Source organism: Camelus ferus, chromosome 5, assembly GCF_009834535.1.
Source record: "Camelus ferus isolate YT-003-E chromosome 5, BCGSAC_Cfer_1.0, whole genome shotgun sequence".
NCBI lineage: Eukaryota > Metazoa > Chordata > Mammalia > Artiodactyla > Camelidae > Camelus > Camelus ferus.
The window spans coordinates 7,226,147-7,247,662 of NC_045700.1; the positions used below are offsets into that span (position 1 = coordinate 7,226,147).

The 21,516-nt window shown below is 41.1% G+C and overlaps 1 protein-coding gene across 3 annotated transcripts in view; it reads left to right on the top strand.

The window, feature by feature from the left end:
* The window catches only part of TUBGCP5 (tubulin gamma complex associated protein 5), a 46,172-nt gene that overhangs the window by 20,872 nt on the left and 3,784 nt on the right, over nt 1-21,516 (top strand). For 2 of the 3 annotated variants that reach the window (XM_032479264.1, XM_032479266.1), the window contains 15 exons: nt 2,516-2,633; nt 3,189-3,278; nt 4,058-4,151; nt 4,618-4,864; nt 6,463-6,665; nt 7,709-7,824; nt 9,160-9,428; nt 10,353-10,551; nt 11,740-11,928; nt 12,820-13,002; nt 17,884-17,968; nt 18,072-18,192; nt 19,115-19,293; nt 20,622-20,747; nt 21,320-21,408. In XM_032479264.1, the coding sequence (XP_032335155.1) occupies nt 2,516-2,633; nt 3,189-3,278; nt 4,058-4,151; nt 4,618-4,864; nt 6,463-6,665; nt 7,709-7,824; nt 9,160-9,428; nt 10,353-10,551; nt 11,740-11,928; nt 12,820-13,002; nt 17,884-17,968; nt 18,072-18,192; nt 19,115-19,293; nt 20,622-20,747; nt 21,320-21,408 (2,308 nt within the window). The remainder of the gene's footprint in view (nt 1-2,515; nt 2,634-3,188; nt 3,279-4,057; nt 4,152-4,617; nt 4,865-6,462; nt 6,666-7,708; nt 7,825-9,159; nt 9,429-10,352; nt 10,552-11,739; nt 11,929-12,819; nt 13,003-17,883; nt 17,969-18,071; nt 18,193-19,114; nt 19,294-20,621; nt 20,748-21,319; nt 21,409-21,516) is intronic. The other variant, XM_032479265.1, reaches the window with a different exon arrangement.

The following is a 21,516-nucleotide window of genomic DNA, read 5'->3' on the forward strand; positions in this document are numbered from 1 at the left end:
CTTCCCGTGTCAGTCTGTGACCATCTCTACTGTCGATCCTAGCACGGCATAGGATGCTGTCGTTTGCAGCACTGTGTTTCTGTTATTGCTTCTCTTGTGGACAGGCCTGAGCTGCCTTCACGCCTCTCCTTGCGTGGGCCCATTATGGACCTGGCCCACAGTCTCGTCCCTGCTTGAGTAGACCCCCCTCTGACTGGGTCTGCAGTTGTTTTCATTTGCATCTGTCTGACCACTCGGGTAAGTACTTGGCATCCTTCAGGTCCCTTAGTCTTGTCCCCTCTATGATGTACACATTGACATCTTTTGCTTGTTTTTCCTTGGAGTTTCATGTCCTTCCTGCCCATGTGTCTAGATAGTAATTCCTAGATTTTAGACATTGCAGTTACTTTCCCTAGCTAGTCTCCTGTTAGCATTTTTCATGGTATCTTTCAAACAGAATCTGTGATTTTAAAAAATATATTTTATTGTACTCAAATCCGTGAATTTTTCATGATATGGTTAGTATTTGGGCCTTGATATTTTTCTCTGCAAGAACATTCCCCTGTATTTCCCTTCTGTGTGCTTTTTGATAGCTGGTGTCTAGGTCTTTCATGACCACCAGATCCTCTTTTATGTATGAAATGAGGTTAGAGGGTCCAACTTATTTTTCTCCCATGTCATGAGCAGATTTCCCAGCAGCATCTCGGGAACAGTCCCTTCTTTCCACATTGCTGTGTGGTTCTAACATTTTGTATATCGATACCTGTTTTTAATTTCTGAACATTCACTTCTCTTCCCTGAGTGTGAGTGTGAGGAACAGACTTTTTATTTATATGGCTTCGTAATACGTTTCAACACATGGAAGGCAAGTTTTCCCCTTACCTCCTTTACCCTTTTTCCAAGTTGGCTTAGCTATTTATGACTTTTATTGTTCTGTGGACATCTTAGGAGCAGTATGATAAGTTCTTTTTAAAAAATCCCATTGGAATATCTGTTGGGATTGCATTTTTATAGATTTAGCTTGGGAGGATTTAACATCTTTACTATGAAAATATCTGCAGTTATTCTGGTTTTTATACGTTTTACTAGATTTTTGGAAACTTTCTTTATAAAGATCTTAAATATTTGTTAATTTCTATGTGTGTTAATAGTTCTTGTTATTGTGAATTGTGTCTTTTTTGTTTTGTTTATTGCTGGTGAGGGGACACTATGGGTTTTTGTAAATTGTTCTTATATCCAGCATTCTTGCTGAACTCATGCTAGTTATAATTGTTGATTCCGTTGGGTTTTTTGTGTAGGTGGTCGGTGTTGTTTGCAGACATTGACAGTTATATCTCCTGCCAGTTCTTAACCTTACAGCTTCTTTGTGACTCATTAGCCAGCCCTCTAGTCTGCAGAGGAAGCAGTGACAGTGGGCGTGGGTTTCCTGGAGTAGGTTTTATCCCAGGAGGGTTACCCCTCAAATTCCTCAATTAAGTGTGATGGTTTTGGGTGTAGGTTCTGGATATGTGGCCTTTGTCAAATTAAGACAGTTTTCTTCTATTCCTGTTTTTCTAGGAGTCTTTAATCGTAAATATATATTGGACTTTATCAATTGCTATTCTTTGTCTGTGAGATAATCCTAAAACTCTTCTCTTTTACTTTATTACAGCATTGATAGATTTTCTAATAGTGAATCATTCTTGAACTCCTGAGCTAAACTTCCTTGAGCATTGCTATTTTTTACTATATTATTGGATTGAGTTAGCTATTTTTTAATTTAGGATTTTTAATCTTTATTCTTTGATGAATTACTTTTTCTTATCATGTCTTTATCTGGTTTTAGAAGCAAGGTTTTATTATCCTCATAAAATATTAGTCAGCTTTCCCTTTTTCTGCTTTCTACAACCATTTATCTAATCCTTTAGAGCTTAGTACCAAGTCCTGAGGCTTTGGGGGTGCTTGGGAACATCTTTGGTTATCATTTCAGTTTCTTTCATGATTATTGAACTATTTAAATGTACTGTTTGTATCTTTTTATTCATGGGGTCATTTTTTTTACCATATTTTTATTTACTACATATACTATAAACATATACAATATATGCTACAAAAAATTTTTTTTAATTTAACTGTCAAGGAAGTATGTAGTGTTTTAATACAATGACACATGTTTGTATTTTATTTCAAATTGATATGCATATCACCCATTTCAAACCGTTAATAGTGAAATTCATGCAGTCGTTTTTAAATTGAGCAATTTTTTTTCTAGCAGTGACATTTAATTAAATTTTATGTCTCTCTCCCCTCTCTCCCCCATATATGTGTGAATATTTATATATATATATATATATATATATATATATATATATATATATGTATATATATATATATATTTCTAAGTAAATATACAGATGTTGTCTGGTGGCTGTTCTTTTAAAGAACTTTTTTTCAGTTGACTATTTGAATGGAGTCTTAAGTTCAGCTATTGTGGCAAAATTGATCAAGTGTTTTTTCATTAATTCTTATCACAAAACGTAACCAAATTCCCTTCCAGTAGACGAGCCAGATGCCCGGAGCTGGCTGGAGCAGAACGTGGTCCGTCAGTACTGGACAGCCAGGTCCTCAAGGTTTCCTCATAGTTTACATTTGCACTCCAATCTAGCTGCTGTCTGGTGAGAGGCTAAATTTTTCATTTAATGTGTTGATAGAAGAAACTTTGATGTTTTAATATTTGGTTTTGATTTGTGATTTAAATCAAGTGCTTCCTTGAAATTTAAACTTTTTTTAACAATTCCAGTTGAACACAGTTTTAAATTATTTAATTATTATTTTTAAAATGCATTTGTTATTCAACTGTAGTCTGTCTTTTGAATTGTTATTTTCAGAGTTATCGATTGGTATATATGAGGCCATTTATTTGATTACAATTTTAGTGCACCTACTACAAAAATAGTTACCTTTTTTCTAAAACACCAATAATACATAGTTTTAAACATTTGCCTAAGTCAGCAATAGACATAACACTTGCACTTGGTCTGAAAGGGCTTCTCAGAATATTTCAGTTGACCTGTGAAAATGAATATGGGGAGACATTTAAAGCCTGTATTATGCTTATTTGCGTTTTGATTACTGTCAAATTACCACTAAGTCGCATATATTCTCTGAGACATGTAGTTTTACTTAGTGAGAAATCTTTTCATTGACATTTGACCTTTGCTGTCTAATAGGGATCAACACTTGTACAGCAGTGATCCATTATATGTTCCAGATGACAGAGTTTTTGTTACTGAAACGCAAGTTATTCGGGAAACCCTATGGTAAGACCTGTTGACCTAATTAATAGTCTAAAGACTTTATTAATGAGACACAGAATTTTGGTTTTTTTAAAGAAAAGTGTTCAAAGATTTTCCAGATGTAAATTAGAAACTGGTCGTTAGGTACGAACCCAGAACAGTTCCCTGTGGGCCTCTGAGCTTGGACTGTGGGACTCAGGAAGCCCAAACTCCAGATTTGACCGTGGGGATTGTGAGAATTTGATACATTTACCTCTTTTACATTTTAAATAACTTTATATATGATTTAATTAAGATTAGACCATCACTTTTTTAATAGCTGGATTGAAATTAAAGTTTCTAGTTTGCTGCTGACTGCTTTTTAGGCAGAGCATATCAGTGAGAGTTACCTGTGTCGATACCCTGCCTAGAAACCAGGAGTCTAAGAATTTAGACTGTGTTCATACAAACATGAAAGTGAGAAATGTAACACATGGTGCTGTTACTACTGAGATTTCCAGGTTCTGTATTCCATAAAATACAAAACTGGCATTCTTAAAAATGGGACGATCTCTTTGGACCACCACATATGTGAGGAGACACTTTGACAATACTATTTTGTACTTTTTTTTAAAAAGACGATATTGAAATATTTTGAGTCTTAAGGTAACAGGTAAAAAGATTGATATCTTTAATTTTCTGTCTGACTTCTTTGCTCTTCCCCGGAACCCTCTTCTGAATCTTTCATGAAAATTTCTTAGGCGTTAATGTAGTGAATATTTTTCTAAACTTAAAATACATTCATCTTTTTTATTTCATTTCAGGTTACTATCAGGGGTAAAAAAGCTCTTCATATTTCAGGTGATAGATGGGAAGGTGACTGTGAGAAACAATATTATAGTAACTCATTTGACACATGTAAGTTATTTGTATTTATTATCATTAAATATATATAAAATATATATCACTTATACATATAAAATATTTTCATATTTTTCCATTATGGGTTATTATAAGATACTGAATATAGTTCCCTGTGGAGAATTCTTTAATATTGTTTGTGATGTTTATATTCAGTTTTGATTGGTGTTTTCTGCTTTTTATTTCTGTCATTCTGTATTATGAAAGCTGTCCACTATAATTTTTTGCTTATAGTGCATTTACCTTATATGCGTGTGCTTTTAAAAAGTATAAGCCATAGTTCTGTATTTTGTAAAAATTAATGCTTTGAACTATTTCCTTTGAATTTAAAACTAAAGATTCGTTCTACTGCTTTGTCTTGTACTAAGCATGCTGTTTAAAACACAAAAGAAGTATTTTAGACTGAGGGGGATACACATTAAAATGCCTGACTCTGAATCATTGTGGTTTGCTTCTGTTGTAGAGTTGTTTACGGTCAGTGTTAGAACAGATAGCAGCGTATGGCCAGGTTGTGTTTCGACTCCAGGAGTTCATTGATGAAGTCATGGGGCATAGCTCCGAGGGCGTGTTACCTGGGAATGGCTCCGCTGCGAAGAAGCCGACTGAGGCGCCCTTTAGAACATACCAGGCTTTCATGTGGGCGCTGTACAAGTACTTCATTAGTTTCAAAGAGGAACTCACGGAAATTGAGAAGTGCATCATCAGTAACGGTATTTAAATATTCTCCTTTTTCACTCTAAGACACAGAACTCCTATTTTGAATGCCATTAGGTTAATAATTGATACACAGTTTAAAACTTACATGGCAAATAATCTTCCTGAATACACTCATTTTTTAAAAGTGTTTGAAACTTGTGTTTTTAAGCCATTCATATGTCTAAAAATCCAAGCAGTACAGAAAGATTTATAGTGAAAATTCTTCCTCCTGTGCCAGTTCCCCAGCCCAGAGGCAACCAAGTGATCGATTTCTGGTGCATCCTCCCAGAAATAAATCAGACACATGCAAGCAGTGTGTGTTCTTACACGCACACGTACTAGGCTATTAACTGCTCTCTTTAAATTGTTTTCTGATTTAAATACTGAGGACTATACCCTACAGGTATGTAAAGAGCCTACTTGTTCTTTTTTGCAAATTGAGCATTTTGTTGTGTGGATAGATCACTCACCTTTTGCTGGATGTTTGGCTGTTCCTGATCTTTAGCTATTGCCAGCAGTGCTGCAGTGATAGCTGCCTACATGTGAGTGTTGTCCACGTGTGCAGCAAGTTGCCCACAGGGTAAATCCTTACGAGTGGAATTGCTGAGTCAAAGGGTATTTGATGGCGTATGTGATTCCAGTAAATACTGCACATCATTCTCCACAGAGATACAGATAGATAAGTTTACACTCTTGCCAGCAATGTACATGAGAACCCATTTGCTCACAGTCTTGCAAGACAGTGGGGTATTATCCGACTTCCTTGTCTTCACCAGTATGATAGGTGAAAATGGTAACCCACTGTAGGTTTTAAAACTACTGCAAAAAGTAGCACGGTGGGTGAGGGGGAGGTTACAGCAAATGGTAGAGAGCATGCTTAGCATGCATGAGATCCTGGGTTCAATCCCCAGTACCTCCTCTAAAAGTAAATAAATAAACCTAACTACCTCCCCCCAGCCAAAAAGAAAAAGGTAGTGCAGAGAGGTCCCGTGTTCCCATAACTCAACTTCCCCCGGTGTCGACACCTCATAGAATTATAGTACGTTATCAAAAGTAGGGAACTGACACTGGCACGGGACATTTACAGGCCTGACAGGGTTCCACCAGTTTTGCAGGCACTTGGTATTTTGCAGGGAGGTGAGTGATGTCTTTGTATAGTACTGTGACATTTTATCACGTGTGGATTTGTATGACCACCTTCGCATTTAGGATTCAGAGCTGTGCCATCCCGACCAAGGAGCTCGCTCTTGCTGCCCTTAGTTAAAGTCGCCCCTCCATCCTCCCCTCACTAAAACAGGAGCCCACGGTAGTCTGTATTTTATTTGCCCAGTGTAGTTTTAATTTGCATTCCTCCTTCATAAGCGAGGTTGAGTGTCTTTCTGTTTATTTAAGAATCACTTGAATCTCGATTTCCATGAATTGTCAGTTCCTTTATACATTAGTTTTCTACTGAGTTGTCTTTTCTTTCTTTAGGGATATCAGTTCCTTGTGATGTGAGATTAAAACCCAGCATCCTCCAGTTTGCCTTTCCATAAGTGGCTTAGCGTTTATGTCACATTGGGAATGCGGGTATTTTTCCTTGCTAATATGTTTAATTTCTTGATATTTACAGATACTACAATAACTCTTGCCATAGTGGTGGATAAGCTGTCACCTCGACTGGCTCAGCTCAAGGTTCTGCACAAAGTGTTTAGCACTGGAGTAGCAGAAGTTCCACCTGACACTCGGAATGTCGTCCGGGCATCCCACCTGCTCAACACGCTGTACAAAGCCATCCTTGAATATGACAATGTTGGAGAAGCCTCTGAGCAGACCGTATGTGGGACCCTTGTCTAGTCTACCGTGTGAGACTCCAGCCTGCTCAGCCACAGGGGTGCTGGGTAGCCTGCCCTAAGTCTTTGTAAAAATGATGTGTCAGACAGTTGTTCAGTTTTCAAATTAGCTTCTAAATTCAAGGCAGCACGAAACTAGCTTTTCAGCTATAATTGCCAAGATCGCCAAAAGGATGAGGCAAGAATAAAGCAAAACGTAAAAGCAAGAGATGAAAAATAGCTAGCTGACTTATACAGATGTTTGCAATAACAAACTTTCTTAAATAAAAATACAGATCTGTTATATGAGGTCTCTAGAATAGTCAAGTTCATAGAAACAGGTGGTTCCCAGGGCCTAGGGGAGGGGAGATGGTTAGTGGGTACAGAGTGTCAGTTTTGCAGCGTGAAAAAGGTTTGAAGTTCTGTTTCTGCAGTATGAATACACTTAACACTGCTTAACTGTGCACTTTAAAATGGTTAAGATAGTATAGTTTATATTGTACATTTTTTTACCATAATTTAAAAAAATACAGATCTGATTAGAGACTATGGTCTAGAAAGCTGCAGGTTTCTCCAGGCACATATTTTAGGTTTTTTGTCTCATTTGTGAGTATAACTGTTTTCTCACCATTTTGGTGCTACAGTTCAGTGTAAAGGAGGTTGGTTTCTTTGGCTCTATAATTTCTTTTTTATTGGAAACTGCAGTAGAATGAAATCACGTCCTTGTTCATGGACGTCTTGCTAATAGCACTGTTTGGGCAGGAGACCCATACACCCCAGTTTGAGGTCCAGTTGAGAACTGTTGTCCCTGTGTACCTTTCACTCTCAAAAATGTGCTGGTATGGACAGTATGGTGTCCATATATTTGGGTGAGGTTTTTTTCAGAAGGATTTTATAGCATATAGTTTGGACTTTTAATTTCTTACTTGGTTTCAAAAAAACATAGAAATCAGATTGCTTTTTAAAAGGCGCTTGAGAAATGCTAAAACCTCATTGTGTCCAGAGACAAGAGGGTTCTGAGAGCGGGTGTGCGTGGCGCCCCCCCAGGTGTCCTTGCTGTTCTCGCTCTGGGTGGAGACGGTGCGGCCCTACCTGCAGACTGTGGACGAGTGGATCGCGCACGGGCAGCTGTGCGACTGCGCCAAGGAGTTCATCATCCAGAGGTGAGGGGCGCGCGGGCCCGGTCCCCTCTTCTCTTACTGCCGTCCGCTTCGATGATGCTGAGGGGCTGCAGTGCAGGTGGCAGAGCGGTGTCGCCACACGCCAGTTCTGTTGCACTTTCAGAGAAGACATCAGGTACCAGCCAGAAAGCATCTTTTTTCCAAGTTTTATGTCAGTTCACAGCTTTGCTTACTAGCAAATTGTATTTTTGAACGGCAGTCTGTTTATGGCTGGCTGGTCTGGTGGAAGGCACACTGTGCCCTTAAAATGAGTTAGGTGATGTCAGGTGGCTTCGTTAACGGGAGTCAGTGGGAATAAATTATCGGTAAGATGAAGGATGTGAAAATATTACAGAATATGCCTCTAATATATTTATTTCTCCTAATTAGTAACCCTTTTTTAATACTCTTTTAAGGTAATATTTAATAAAATAATTAAAGAAAATCTTAATCCAGTTATGATGGTTCCCCTTCACTTAATTGGTTTTTCTGAACACTCATAACTCAGTCTTAAGTTCTGCACTCTGTTTAGATATGTGGGTTTTTTTTAAATATTTCATTTACTTATTTATCATTGTATTATTTAATTATTTTTTTATTATGGCAGCAGGGGAGATAATTAGGTTTACTTATTTATTTTTCTAGAGAAGGTACTGGGGATTGACCCCAGGACCTCGTGCATGCTAAGCACACTGTACCACTGAGCTGTACCCTCTCCCCTTAGATGTGTGTTTTTACTGATAGCTATCCATCTAACTCATCAAGAAGAGTAACCTTAGAGCCCCAGAAAGGTAACCCTGTTTACACAGTGCTCATGTAAATGAGCCAGCCTTTCTTCAGCTGCGTTTTGGGTGTGTCCTTTTGTCTTGTTTCATCTATTGCATGTGAGAATTTTGTGAAAACTTGATTCTGACTGTTCTTAGAGGGTGATGGATGACCCCCATTTCATTGTTAAAACAGTCCAGATAAGAATCTCTGTGGGAAAAAAAGACTTGGAAGTCTGGAGAGTACTTTGACAAGAGGTAGCAAGATGGGTAAACTTTTATTCTACCTTTAAAGAGGACCAAATTAATCATATTTTGTTTAATTCTAATTTGGGAAATTTTGTCTGCTTAGTTAAATTTTACCTATGCCGTTCAGAGTATTTATCCACTTTTCTGTGTTAAACTGAAAGCAGATAAAACTTCTGTCCCATTTCTACCTGAGGATTGCATTGTTTACTAATAATTGATATGACTGTGTTTAGGAATGTCTGGACAACATGCCTAAGCTAGAACAGATACACTGTTGTTTTTAAGGAAGAAAAGATAAATTTAAAAAATTTTGTAATCTCTTTAGAAACAAAAATGTTCCAGTAAATCATAGAGACTTTTGGTATGCAACTTACACGCTGTACAGTGTATCAGAAAAGACAGAAAATGAAGAAAAAATGAGTGACAACGCCAGCGCGAGCTCCGGCAGTGACCAGGGGCCCTCCAGCAGGCAGCACACCATGGTGTCCTTCCTGAAGCCTGTCCTCAAGCAGATCATCATGGCCGGCAAGTCGATGCAGCTGCTGAAGAACCTGCAGTGCGCGGACAGCACTGCGTGCCAGGCCACGGCCAGAGGTTAGCCCCGCGGCAGCTGCCATCCTGGGGCATGTGTGATTATTGTGCAGTTGCAGAATTATCAAAGCCTTTTATTTTCATGGAAATTCTCACCATGATCAAATTAATAGGTCATGCTGCTTCTGTTTGAAAAAAGCTTGTCCTCATTGGAAACTTTTGGCGCGGGGTTTGGAGGGCAGTGGTAGTAAGTTCCGTATGCATTTTCTTCACTCTTAATTCCTTAGGGCTGATCCTTTAACAGTAATTCTCTGGCATTTCTTAATGCACTGCAGCATTTAGCATCTGAGGACCGTGAACTCCGGCAGATAGGAATTTGTTGGTGAGCGGTTCAGACTTGATCATAGATTTTGAGAAAATCTTGATATAATTTCTGGTCTTTTTTGATGCAATGTAAGTAATAAAATTTTATCAGCTGACTACAGATGCTTAGAGAGGTACAGATATGACCTTAGTTGTGTTGTTTGTAAGTCACCTTAATGTTATCTTAGTTACTTTGTGGTATTGCGTCAACTTTAATAATATTTTCACTTCACAGAATATTTCCTTTTTAACTGAATAATCAAATGTAAAGCTCTTCCCATGCCACTGTTGGAAGTGCTTTCCCAATGAAGTCACAGCTCCTATTAGTGTTATCATAGTGCTGTCAGGTGTAGTGGTAACTTTTAAGCATCCTGCTTCGGCTGTTACTCTGTTCAGAGAAAACTAGCTTATACTTTGAATGTTCAACCATGAACTTTGCAGTCATCTAACAGGGGGTATAAAAATGTTCCCTTGTGCTGAACTGTAAAGGTAACAGAACAGGGATAGACCCTCATGGCCCAAAGGGAAAATCCCAGTCTACATTTAGGTAAGATTACTTAATATTTCTTAATGTTGCTTATTTACTAGAACACAGTCCACCTTACACATTTTTTTATGTTTCAGATGCAGAAAGAAAAAGCCTCTATACGCTCTTTCTGGAGTCTGTACAGTCTCGTCTTCGGCATGGAGAAGCGCCCACCGCCCAGGCCCTCCCTGAGCCACAGACCCCCAGAGAGGCCCTCGTGAAGATGCAGTCCATCGCCGAAAGGCACCTGGAGCTGGATGACGTTCATGACCCACTGCTGGCGATTAATTTTGCAAGGTGATACACGCCTGCAGGATTTTCAGTGATTGAAATGGCAGAATCTGTGCTGCAGTATTTAGTAACTGTTTATCTCTGCCAGGTAGGGCTTTCCAGCCTTAAAAATGGAAACCTTTGAAGCCTCTCCTTCCTAATGAATGGAATACAAGAAGACACTGTGTTCACTTAGCTCGGATGTATAACTTGGTCTCCTTATTTTTTGTGAAAGTCCACAGATTATCATGTCCCTAAGGCCATTGGCCAGTGCTGTCACTCATACAGAAGATGCTGGTGGAAGTGGGGGTCGTGGGGTCCTCGGACACGTTGAGTCAGACCCTCCCTATGTTTCTTGGCCCTTAGGTGCTTTCAGGCACTTAGCCCGATTGAAGTGAGCCGTTCAGACGCATACAACGCCCTATTTATTGTCCAGTGGTCATATTTACTGGCTCCGCTCTAATGGCTAGAAAGACCTACTCAGTACCTGACCCTAAAGGGAGGAGCAACTCCGTGAAGGACTGGTTTACACAAAGAATATTTTGAGGGTGTTTATTTCTATAAGCTTTGCTATAATAGTTGTATTTTTAAGACTAAAGGTAAAAACGGGACTCCGGAGTTTTGATATAAGGCAATTCTGTTGAAATTAATGGATATGTATATGTGGTGTGTGGTGTGTACATATCTGCATGTCTGTATATGGAATGTTGTTCAACCATAAATGACGCTTTGCCATTTGCAGCAACATGGATGGACTTGGAAATTATTATGCCAAGTGAAGTAAGCCAGACAGACGAAGACAAATACTGTATGACATCACTTACATGTGGAATCTAAAAAAATTAAGCAGACTAGTGAATATAAGAGAAAAGAAACAGACTCACAGATGTAGAGAAGGAACTAGCGGTTACCATGGGGAGCGGGGACCAGGGAGCGGCAAGATAGGGGTGGGGGCTTAAGAGTACAAGCTACTGGGTATAAAATAAATAAGCCGTGAGGGTTTGTTGTACAGCACAAGGAATATAGCCTGTGCTGTAAAATATAATATTTCATAATAACTGTAAGTGGAGTATCACCTTTAAAAATTGTGAATCACCATGTTGTACACCTGAAACTTATATAACATTGTGAATCAACTATACTTCAATTTTTTTAATGATTTTTTTAAAAAAAGAGAACTCTTTTTTCAAAAAGACTCATATTTTTATGTTAAAGGTTGTATTTGGAACAGAGTGACTTTTATGAGAAGTTTGCTGGTGGAGACATATGTGTGGATAGATCATCAGAATCTGTGACTTGCCAGACTTTTGAATTAACGCTGAGATCTTGCCTGTACCCTCATATTGACAAGCAGTATCTAGATTGCTGTGGAAACCTCATGCGAACTCTAAAAAAGGATTACAGGTGTGTAGTAGCCAGTAGTTTGTTGTATCTTCAGAATAGTTGAAATTTTCTTTTTTTAAACCTGAATTTCAGGTTAATTCTTATTAGAGTAGGAAATGGCTATGCAACAGTTTTCTTTTGAGAGGATCAATTAACCATGAATGTTTTCTTAACCTGTTGTGAAATTTAATTCTTTGTTTCTGAGAATTCATCCCAAATGAAATCTAGCAAAAGTTTATTGTACAAAAATGCTCATCATGAAGTTTGCTCTCAGAGGGAAAAACGTGAAATTACTTAAGAATGGATGACTAATGGGGGTGGGGGCATAGGGTATAGCTCAGTGGTAGAGTGTGTGTTTAGCATGCACAAGGCCCTGGGTTCAATCCCCAGTACCTCCATTAAAAAAAAAAAAAAGAATGGATGACTAGTTCTTTAAATTACAGCATATCTGTAAATTGGGCATATCCATCTTCATGTATGAACTTTACAGATTCATACAAATTATGTTTAGAGTTTTGAATAACTTAGAATTTCTGAAAGCTTAGAAAGCAGAATATATAATATGGCAGGAACTATATGTATTTTTAGTGCATAAAAAAGAAGACTGGAAAGAAACACCCTAAATATTAACAGTGGAAATTCATCATGAATAGTAGGATTTGGGTATTTTTTGTTACACTTTTGTGACTTCGCCAGTTTTCTTCAGTGTTACAGAAAAATAACTTACTTCTTTCTGATAATTAAAAGTAAAACATAGGCTATTTTTATTATTTTTAGAAGTCTTTAAGATGTGTTAGTATGTCTAATTTTAGTAAATGTAGAACGTAAGTCTGTTTCACTTGGTTTAAATTGATCTAGAATCCCGTCTTACAAGCCTAAGACCTTCCCGTCACATATTTTCTCTCCATTCAGGTTGGTTGAGTACTTGCAGGCCATGAGAAATTTTTTCTTGATGGAAGGAGGAGATACCATGTATGACTTCTACACATCAATTTTTGATAAAATCAGAGAAAAGGAAACCTGGCAGAATGTGTCTTTTCTTAACGTCCAGCTCCAGGAAGCAGTAGGACAGCGTTATCCTGAAGACAGTTCTCGGTAAAATATGGGCGGCACCTTGTAATGTCAGAAAATAGCCCACATGCCAGGAACTCCCCTGGGACCTTCTCAGGTGCTATTTAACCCTCACACTAACTAGAGCTCTTCTACACATTAGAAAACAGGCCCCGGGGACGTGCCCACGGAGGGGAAGAGTCAGTGGGGTGGGGCCGTGCGATCTGCCCAGGTCTGGGCTGTCCTCCTGTGACGGGGGTCTGTGCGGCCACCTTCCCGCCCCCAGGCTTCGCCCCCCCCCCGGCGGCCGCTGTTCTGAGACAGTGAGAGCAGGGCCCTCACAGAGCCTCGCTTCCAGCACAGACCGGTCACAGCCCGCCCACGGTCAGCAGAGGGAAGCAGATCCCACCACCTTCAGGGCAGGGTTGCCTGTTTCCAGGCTGCTGTACCGACTTCTCCCCAGTCCGGAGGCTGACCTTCTGCCTTCCTGTCAGCTGCCTGCTGAGCAGCTTGGCCAGGGCCATGGGTTGGGGCCACTAAACCCTTGTGTCGCAGAGGCTCATCTTCCCCCGCACCTGGCGGGCCTGTTTCCTGTCCCATGTTCTTGCTTAGCTGCCTTTCTTGGCTCCCTCAGTGGCCCTTCGAAGCAATAATGATAATAATTAACATTTATCACATGCCACGTACGGCATTCTTTCCCCGGTTACTGACCATCTGCTACTTAGGAGTAGATAAAACAATTCCTTTCCTATGTCATGTGTTAACTTTGATTTTTCCATAAAAGCAGAATATTCATCCATTACATGGTTAGTAAAAGCCGGGTAACTACTAGATTCTTATCATAGTAAAAAATTAGTGCCCAACAACCCCGGAGGGGCTGGGGAAAGTTATATTTTTCACTATCAGTAGAAACTCGTGAATTTTGTTATCTTTAGTATGTTTCCATTTATTACAGTTATTCCTCTGGTCTTTCCCAGGCTGTCCCATCTTTACCCAGAGAGAACTCCCTCACTTGACCCTGGTAATCTTGGGGAGCATCCTTACTTATAGAACTGGATGTCCAGGCTCATCCTGTGCACGTCCCGCCCCAGGCTGCGCACCACTCCCCAGAGCACTGGTCCTGTCTGTTCCGTGGCTTTAAAAGCCTGCGATCTGGATGCCAGAGTATTGTCTGTACTGAAGCATCAGTACTTCTGGGCTCGCTCAGCAGATGGAGCTAGGAAGTAGATAGGAAGAGAAAAATCATAAGCTCGTATTGATATTTCCAATATGTATTCAAAATAACAGGATTTCAGTTCTTTGCTTTTCCTTTGTGTCTTTTCCCTTGAGTCTTACTAATGTGAACACTTGCTGGTTTTATTCTATTATAAGTCTTAATAGTCCCAAAGTAACAAGAAGAGCAGCAAGCCCCCTGAGAGTTTAAAACATGCCTGATTGTTTTCTCTTCCTTGTACGTTCAAGTCGTCAGAATCCCGTATTTCAAGGTCAGTTGGAGTAATTCTCCGTGTGATTATACCACTGACTTAACTTAGGGTCAGGTTCATTTGTTTTAGTTTACTTTCTGCTTTTAGGAATTGCTTTGTTTTTGTTTTTTCTTGATTCAGTTTTGGTTTTTAATTATGTAAAACGGCTGTATATCTCTTAAAGTTAAAATCATTGGTACGAAGATCCTTTTAGGGAGCTCTGGTTTCTAGTCCTGTGCTGCCCACTTTCTCCCTTCCCTAGTAACCATTTTTATTAGATTTTATTTTATCCTTACAGTGTTTATTTTTTGGCACCAAAACCGCATGTGTATGAATTCCTTTTTCTCCTCACATGTCACACAAAAGGAAGCACATGGTGAACACTCTCCAGCACCTGCTTTGTTTTTCTCAGGTGCACAGTACATCCCAGACCCACTCCATCTGCAGGCTGGAGAGCCTGACCTCACTCCTTTACGGCTGACTGGCCTTCCACTGTGTTCATTGACCAGGTGTCCTGTTGGTGGACGTTTGAGCTTCTGTTCTTTCGCTGTGTGTGTGCAGTGACTGGCCTTGTGCATGTCACTGCTGGTTTTTGCCAGTGTGACTTCGGAGTATGTTTCTAGAAGGAGAGTGCCAGGTGAAAGGGTAACCACGTGTGTAGCCATCCTAGCTGTTACCGAGTTCCTCTTCATAAAGGCTGTGTGTTTGCTGATTGCCACCAGCTGTGTGTAGAGGGGCTTTCTCCACAGCCTCACCAACGGAATATGTTGTCAGATTTTTGGATTTTTTGCCAGTCTGATGATGAAAAGCGATTATCTCAGTGTAGTTTTAATTTACATTTTTCTATATGTGAGCTTAGTCATCTTTTTATGTTTATTTTTGCATTTCTTTTTTTTAATGAAGTATAGTCAGTTACAATGTATCAATTTCTAGTGTGCAGCACAATGTCCCAGTCATGCATACACATACATATATTTGTTTTCATATTCTTTTTCACTAAAAGTTATTAGAAGATATTGAGTATAGTTCCCTGTGCTATACAGAAGAAATCTGTTTTTTTATCTATTTTTGTACATAGCAGTTAATATTTGCAAATCTCAAACTCCCAGATTTACCCCTTCCCACCCCCCGTTTCCCCTGGTAACCGTAGATTGTTTACTATGTCTGTGAGTTTGTGTCTGTGTTGTAGGTGTGCTATTTAGCGCCTCTTTTTCTTTTTTTAGATTCCACTTATGACTGCATTTCTTTTAATATGAACTATCCATATTTTTCACTACTATTTCTATCCAGATCAGGTTGTTGATGTTAATCCTCTCCATTTTTAGGAGTTCTGTTTATAGATTTACCAACTTGGGATTTGTATTTTTGTCCTTCTTATGACATAACAATTTCCTGTTGTTTTGACATGCAGACCTTTTTAGTTTATCTCTTATTACTTCTGAATTTTGAGTTAAGAAAGTTTTATTGTCTCTCAGGTTATGAAGAAATCCACTCATCTTTTCTTTAAATGCTTGAATGGATTTTTTACATTTAGATGTTGATCCATATGGAATTTATTCAGCTAAAAAAACATGAGAAATAGATCCAGTTGTATCTTTTTCCAAATGATTAATTGATTCCCATCACTTACTTCTTTTTAAAAAAAATCCACCTTTCCCTGTTTATTGGAGGTGTCACTTGATCGTTAAATTTTCACGTACACTGGAGTCATGTGCATTAGGTCTCTTTCTGGATTTTCCATCCGTCTCATTGTTCTGTTTATTCACATGCCAGTAGTATTCGGTTTTAATTATAGAGTTTTCCTGGCTATTGTTGCTTATTTATTTTTCCAAATGTACTTCATCATCGGCTTGTCTAGCTTCCTCCACCAAAACCAAAACCAAAACACAAACCTTGGTGGTATTTTCATTGAGGTTGCATCCCATTCACAGATTAACTCAGGACAAATGAGCCACCCCATTGGGACCCCTCCTCCTATGACTTCCATGTGTTCTAGGTGCTCGTCTGTGCCCACCTGCTTGCTGAGGCCGGGCCCCTGAGTCTCCTTCTCAGTTCCAGGCTTCCCTGCCCTGCCCACGCCCTCCCATGTCCCTGCTGCTCCTCTGCAGCCTCCCTGTGGGCCCCTTGCCCTCTACCTGCCCTTGGCGTAGCTTCTCCTGCCTGGGGCCCTTCCACCCATATTGATGGCCTCAGCGACCCCTGATGACCTGCAGATCAGTACCTTTAGCACAGGTGTCTGCACAGCCAGCACCACATGACTTGTCTCAGATGTCACATATCCAGTGGTGACCTTATTGTTTCTCAGCCCTTTGTTTCCCCTGCAGGGCAGCACGGTTCATCCCAGTGCCCAGGGCCATGTGCGGCTCACCCTAGACTCCTTCCCCTCCGCCAGCCCCCACACATCCCTGGCCACTCAGTCCTGCCTCCTGGACAGCGTTCCCGGTCCCTCTCGTCCCCATCCCCCTCATCCCTCTCGGTGCTCACTCGGGGGTGTCCCCCTGCCGCCTCCTGACCTCTGCCTCTCAGCTTCCCTCCCTCCCGCTTGACCCACTCCGGGCCACACTGGAAAGCCGTCTCTCGGTGCCCCGTGACAGATGGTCCGAGCTGCTCGCAAGAGAGAAAGCTGCTCGCTGTCTGGCTTGTTTTCCCAGCCCCGTTTCTTGCACACAAAAACGTGTAGACACATCATGTTCTGTCTCCACCATACTTTCCGTTTCAGGGGTTTGAACTACTTCTAGCTTCCCCAAGAGCTGTACTCTCCCCCAGGAGCCTCCACGTGTCCCGCATCCCCCAGTTACCTGCTCTCTCGTGTGCGTGGCCTGCCAGTGGTCTGCCCTCCTGCAGAGCTCTGCCGGCCTGGCGTGGTGACAGGAGGGTGACTACGTGTTTCCTCTGGGCTGTGAGCCCCTGGGTGGGGGAGGGGTCGGCTTTCTGTCACCTGCCTAGTGCAGTGCCTGACAAGGTCTTCAGTAGGTGCCTACTGAGTGCTTCGTGGATGCACATGTAGCAGACTTATGAGCAAAAAATTCTGACTAGCCTGTGACGCGGAATGAAGTGGCTAACTCATAAATCACGCACCAGCTTTCACATGTCTGGTTCAAGGCTGACTCCTGCCTCCTCCTCACAGTTAGCCCTCCGTGGGCTGCTGTCACAAGGTGCCCCTGCGCCCCTGGGGGAGTCGGGTCATTCTCAGCCCGCGGAAGGGACTGCAGCAAGGAGGGAAGGAGATGAGTCCTGGCCCGGGGGCGTTTCCGTGCCCTGTGGCTGCTGCTTGCTTTCTGTGGGGAGTCCCATTCAAACCCGCCGGGGAGGGGTGGACGAAGCAGGGTGACGCCCGCGCTTTAGAAGTCTTTTGGAATATATAAATAAAATCACTACTAAAATGCTAACGCTTTTTTTAAAGAGCATTTTTATAAGAGCATAGTGCTTTTCACAAAACTGAAGCCGATGTTTCTTTATCTAGTCTGTCTATCTCTTTTGAAAATGTTGACACAGCTAAGAAGAAACTGCCTGTTCATATCTTAGATGGTCTGACCCTGAGCTACAAGGTATGTGCTTATAATCTTTGTAAAAATACTATTTTCCATTAAAATTAAAACATACAAATAATAGGTTACTTTCTATTCTAATTTTCTGGTTTTGTTTTCATAGGTCCCATGGCCTGTGGACATTGTTATAAGTTTGGAATGTCAAAAAATTTATAATCAGGTGTTCCTTCTCTTACTGCAGATTAAGTGGGCAAAATATAGTCTGGATGTTTTACTATTTGGTGGTAAGATTCGTTTTCAACAGACAAATTATAATTTAATTATAGTCCTGAAAAAGAGAGGTTGGTCGTCTTTGGTCATTTTTCATGTGTACACAAGTGCCAAATTGACATGTATTTATAGCAGCAGTTTCATAGACAGACATCAGAATTAACTTCCCTGAATGAATACAGTTAATCTAAAATACAGTAAAGAGAGTGGGAAGGGATAAGTTTGGGAGTTTTAGATTTGCAAATGTTAACCACATTTGTAAATGTTAATCATGTAAAAATAGATTTTAAAGAAACAAACTTCTCCTGTATAGCACAGGGGACTATATTCAATATTTTATAATAACCTTTTTAAAAAATTTTTAATAGACTTTATTCTTTTAGAGCAGTTTCAGGTTCACAACAGAATTGAGCAGAAAACAGAGTTCTCCCTCCCCTCCCACACATATATACTCCCCTACCCTCAAACATCCCTCATCAATGTGGCATATTTGGTGCAGTCGAACCAACATGGGCACATTCAGTATCTTATAATAACCTTTAATGAGAAAGAATATGAAAATGAATGTGCAGGTATATGCGTAACTGGGACGTTGTGCTGTACACCAGAGATTGACATGTTGTAACTGCCAGTACTTCAATTAAAAAATAAAGTATGATAAATTAGGAATTTAGCCAGAATAAGAATTCTTAGACTAGGTGAAAATTTTTTATGACAAGTTAATGGGACTCTGTTTACATTTTTGATGCCAGTGATAAGGTGATACAGCAGTTCTCACTGCCTCACCTTCCAGAGACGCTGAAGGTGAGGTCCCTGCTGTGAGTCCAGCCGAGGGCCCTTTGCAGGGCCGACAACCACCCGTCCCAAGTCCCGCCCTGGGCACGTGGGGTCGGGTGGACGCTCTTCCCTCCCACTCTGCTCTTCATTCCTTTACAGAGCTAGCTAGTCCTGCTGAAAAGCCACAGCTTAAAGAAGGGCTTTCCTGTGATCAAGACACAGCTGCTCAGTTTGGACCACAGAAGGAGCCAGTAAGACAGCAGATACATCGCATGTTCCTCTTAAGAGTGAAGCTCATGCACTTTGTGAACAGCTTGCACAACTACATCATGACCAGGGTGCGTGTCTGTCCATCCACTCAGTTCTGTCACCGTGTGTGCGGCTATTCACAGCGAATTACAAGTAATGTATTTATAAACATGAAGATGTCCACAGAATGCTTACAGACCATACATGTGGAAACAGCACATACTAAAAACTTGCTCATAAAATGATATGACAGCAGGGGAGGTGTTTTTTAAACACTTCCAGAGCCTGTGTATCCAGAGACTGCTATCTCTCCTGGCCAGCAGCCCCCTGGGATGGACACCGAGAGCTCCCCTTTTGGAATTGCCTTCAGGACTTACCACATAGTCCCTTAAATTTCATCAGTGGTGACAGAGCGGTCCCTGGAAAATGGCTCCTGTTTTCAGTGAAGCCTAAGAGCATGTGTCAGGCTGGTGCAGAGTGTAAGGAGGAAGGTGCGGCCAAGTTACATGCTTTTTTCTTAAATACAAGTAACTCATTACAAAGTAAATAAAACTGCAGTTCTCACGTGTTAAAACCCGTTCCAGGGGAAGTTCTGAAGACGAGTTCAGATACTTGAACAGTTGTAGGCATTATTAGAGGACAATACTTAGTGTTTAAAATGGTTGCTAACTATTTGTAGGCATTCTAGCAGACAGGGTCTAGAATCCACTGTGGTTCGGGTGCAGGGAGCCTTCGAAGCCTGTGTTTCAGACGTGCACACGGTAGACACGCTCCCTGCTTCCCGTGCACCGGTGCCTTCAGAGGGCCAGCCGCAGGCCCTTAATTGTTGAGAGTAAATGGTAGGAGTTTAAGTTTTTGCTTAAATTTGTTTTTTTCTACTTGCAGTACAATTATGCTTCTTTTAAAGAAAGACCATTGTATAAACAATGGAATTTATAAAAACATATAAATTAAGTATACCTGATGACTTTTTTAAAAATTAGTGCATTTTCCTATAGGGTTTGATATTCTTGCCCCTCCGCACAGGAGCAGCCTGTTAGTCCAGAGTGAGGCCTCCCCCCACTGTGCAAATGGGTGTCCTAAAGACTGGGCCCACCGTCATTCTAGGGTAAGAGGGCCAGCCTGTGAGAAGGGTACTTTAGTGGGGAGGGTGTAGCTTAGGGGTAGAGCACACACCTAGCATGCACAAGGTCCTGAGTTCAACCCCCAGGACCTCCATTACAAATAAATAAACCTCATTACCTCCCCCCAAAATAAAAAATAAAATTAAGAAAAAAAGAATGGTACTTGATACGCTTTACAGGTGTGACTGTTGAAGGAAGAAGTTGAGGGGAGTAGAAGAGGGTGGTGAAAAGTTACGTGTGCGGCACACACGTTCTCGAAGAAGAAATCTGATTCGGCCTCTTTCTCTTTCAAGATTCTTCACAGCACAGGGCTGGAGTTTCAACATCAAGTTGAGGAAGCCAAGGATCTAGATCAACTGATTAAAATTCACTATAGATACTTGTCAACCATCCATGATCGATGTCTGCTCAGAGAAAAGGTACGGGAGCTGTCACCTGCAACCTTGGCCAGTGAGGCTGGGCCGAAGCAGCCAAGGGAGGTGTCTCTCTGCTTTATTGTTTTGTACTTATTAAGCGTCTGATCTGCAGAATATTCTTTAAGGAAGGACCAGATCAAATGAGGTCAGAAATTTTTGCCATATTACTGGAAATTATTTCTAAGAGAAACAGATGACAGCTGTGTTGTGACAGTCAGCAGTCACTCAGCCCTGTGTTAGATTCAGTGGGAAAATTTTATCTGCAGTTGTGGAATAAATAGTGCTCTCGTCAGGAAGTGCGTCCCGCTTGGTGTGAACGTATGGCATTAAGTCACCTTACAGCCATTGGAATGACTGGTGAACGTCCATGGCTGTCCCAGGAGAGGGCACTTGCCAGCTCTGTAGCTCAGACTCTGCTGCGGATGCGCCTGTGCTGTGGGTGTGGCACCGTGTTCAGAGCCTAGCACCCTTCCTTGTATGCAGAAGGCACTCATTGCCCCGATGAGCTTTTTCTGTGACTCGTTTGAGTTAGGTGAAAGTGTTGGTGTCAGTGCTCTCCCTGGCTTTCCCTCCAGGTCAGCTTTGTGAAGGAAGCCATCATGAAGGTGTTGAACTTGGCCCTCATGTTTGCAGATGGTTGGCAGGCCGGCCTGGGGGCGTGGCAGTAAGTACGAAGCTCCTGCAAACTCTGTGCTGTGACCGTGTCCCCTTCCCTTCTTCCTCTGGGAGCCTTGTTTTTCATCCAGACAACAGATCACGTCCACTTATACTT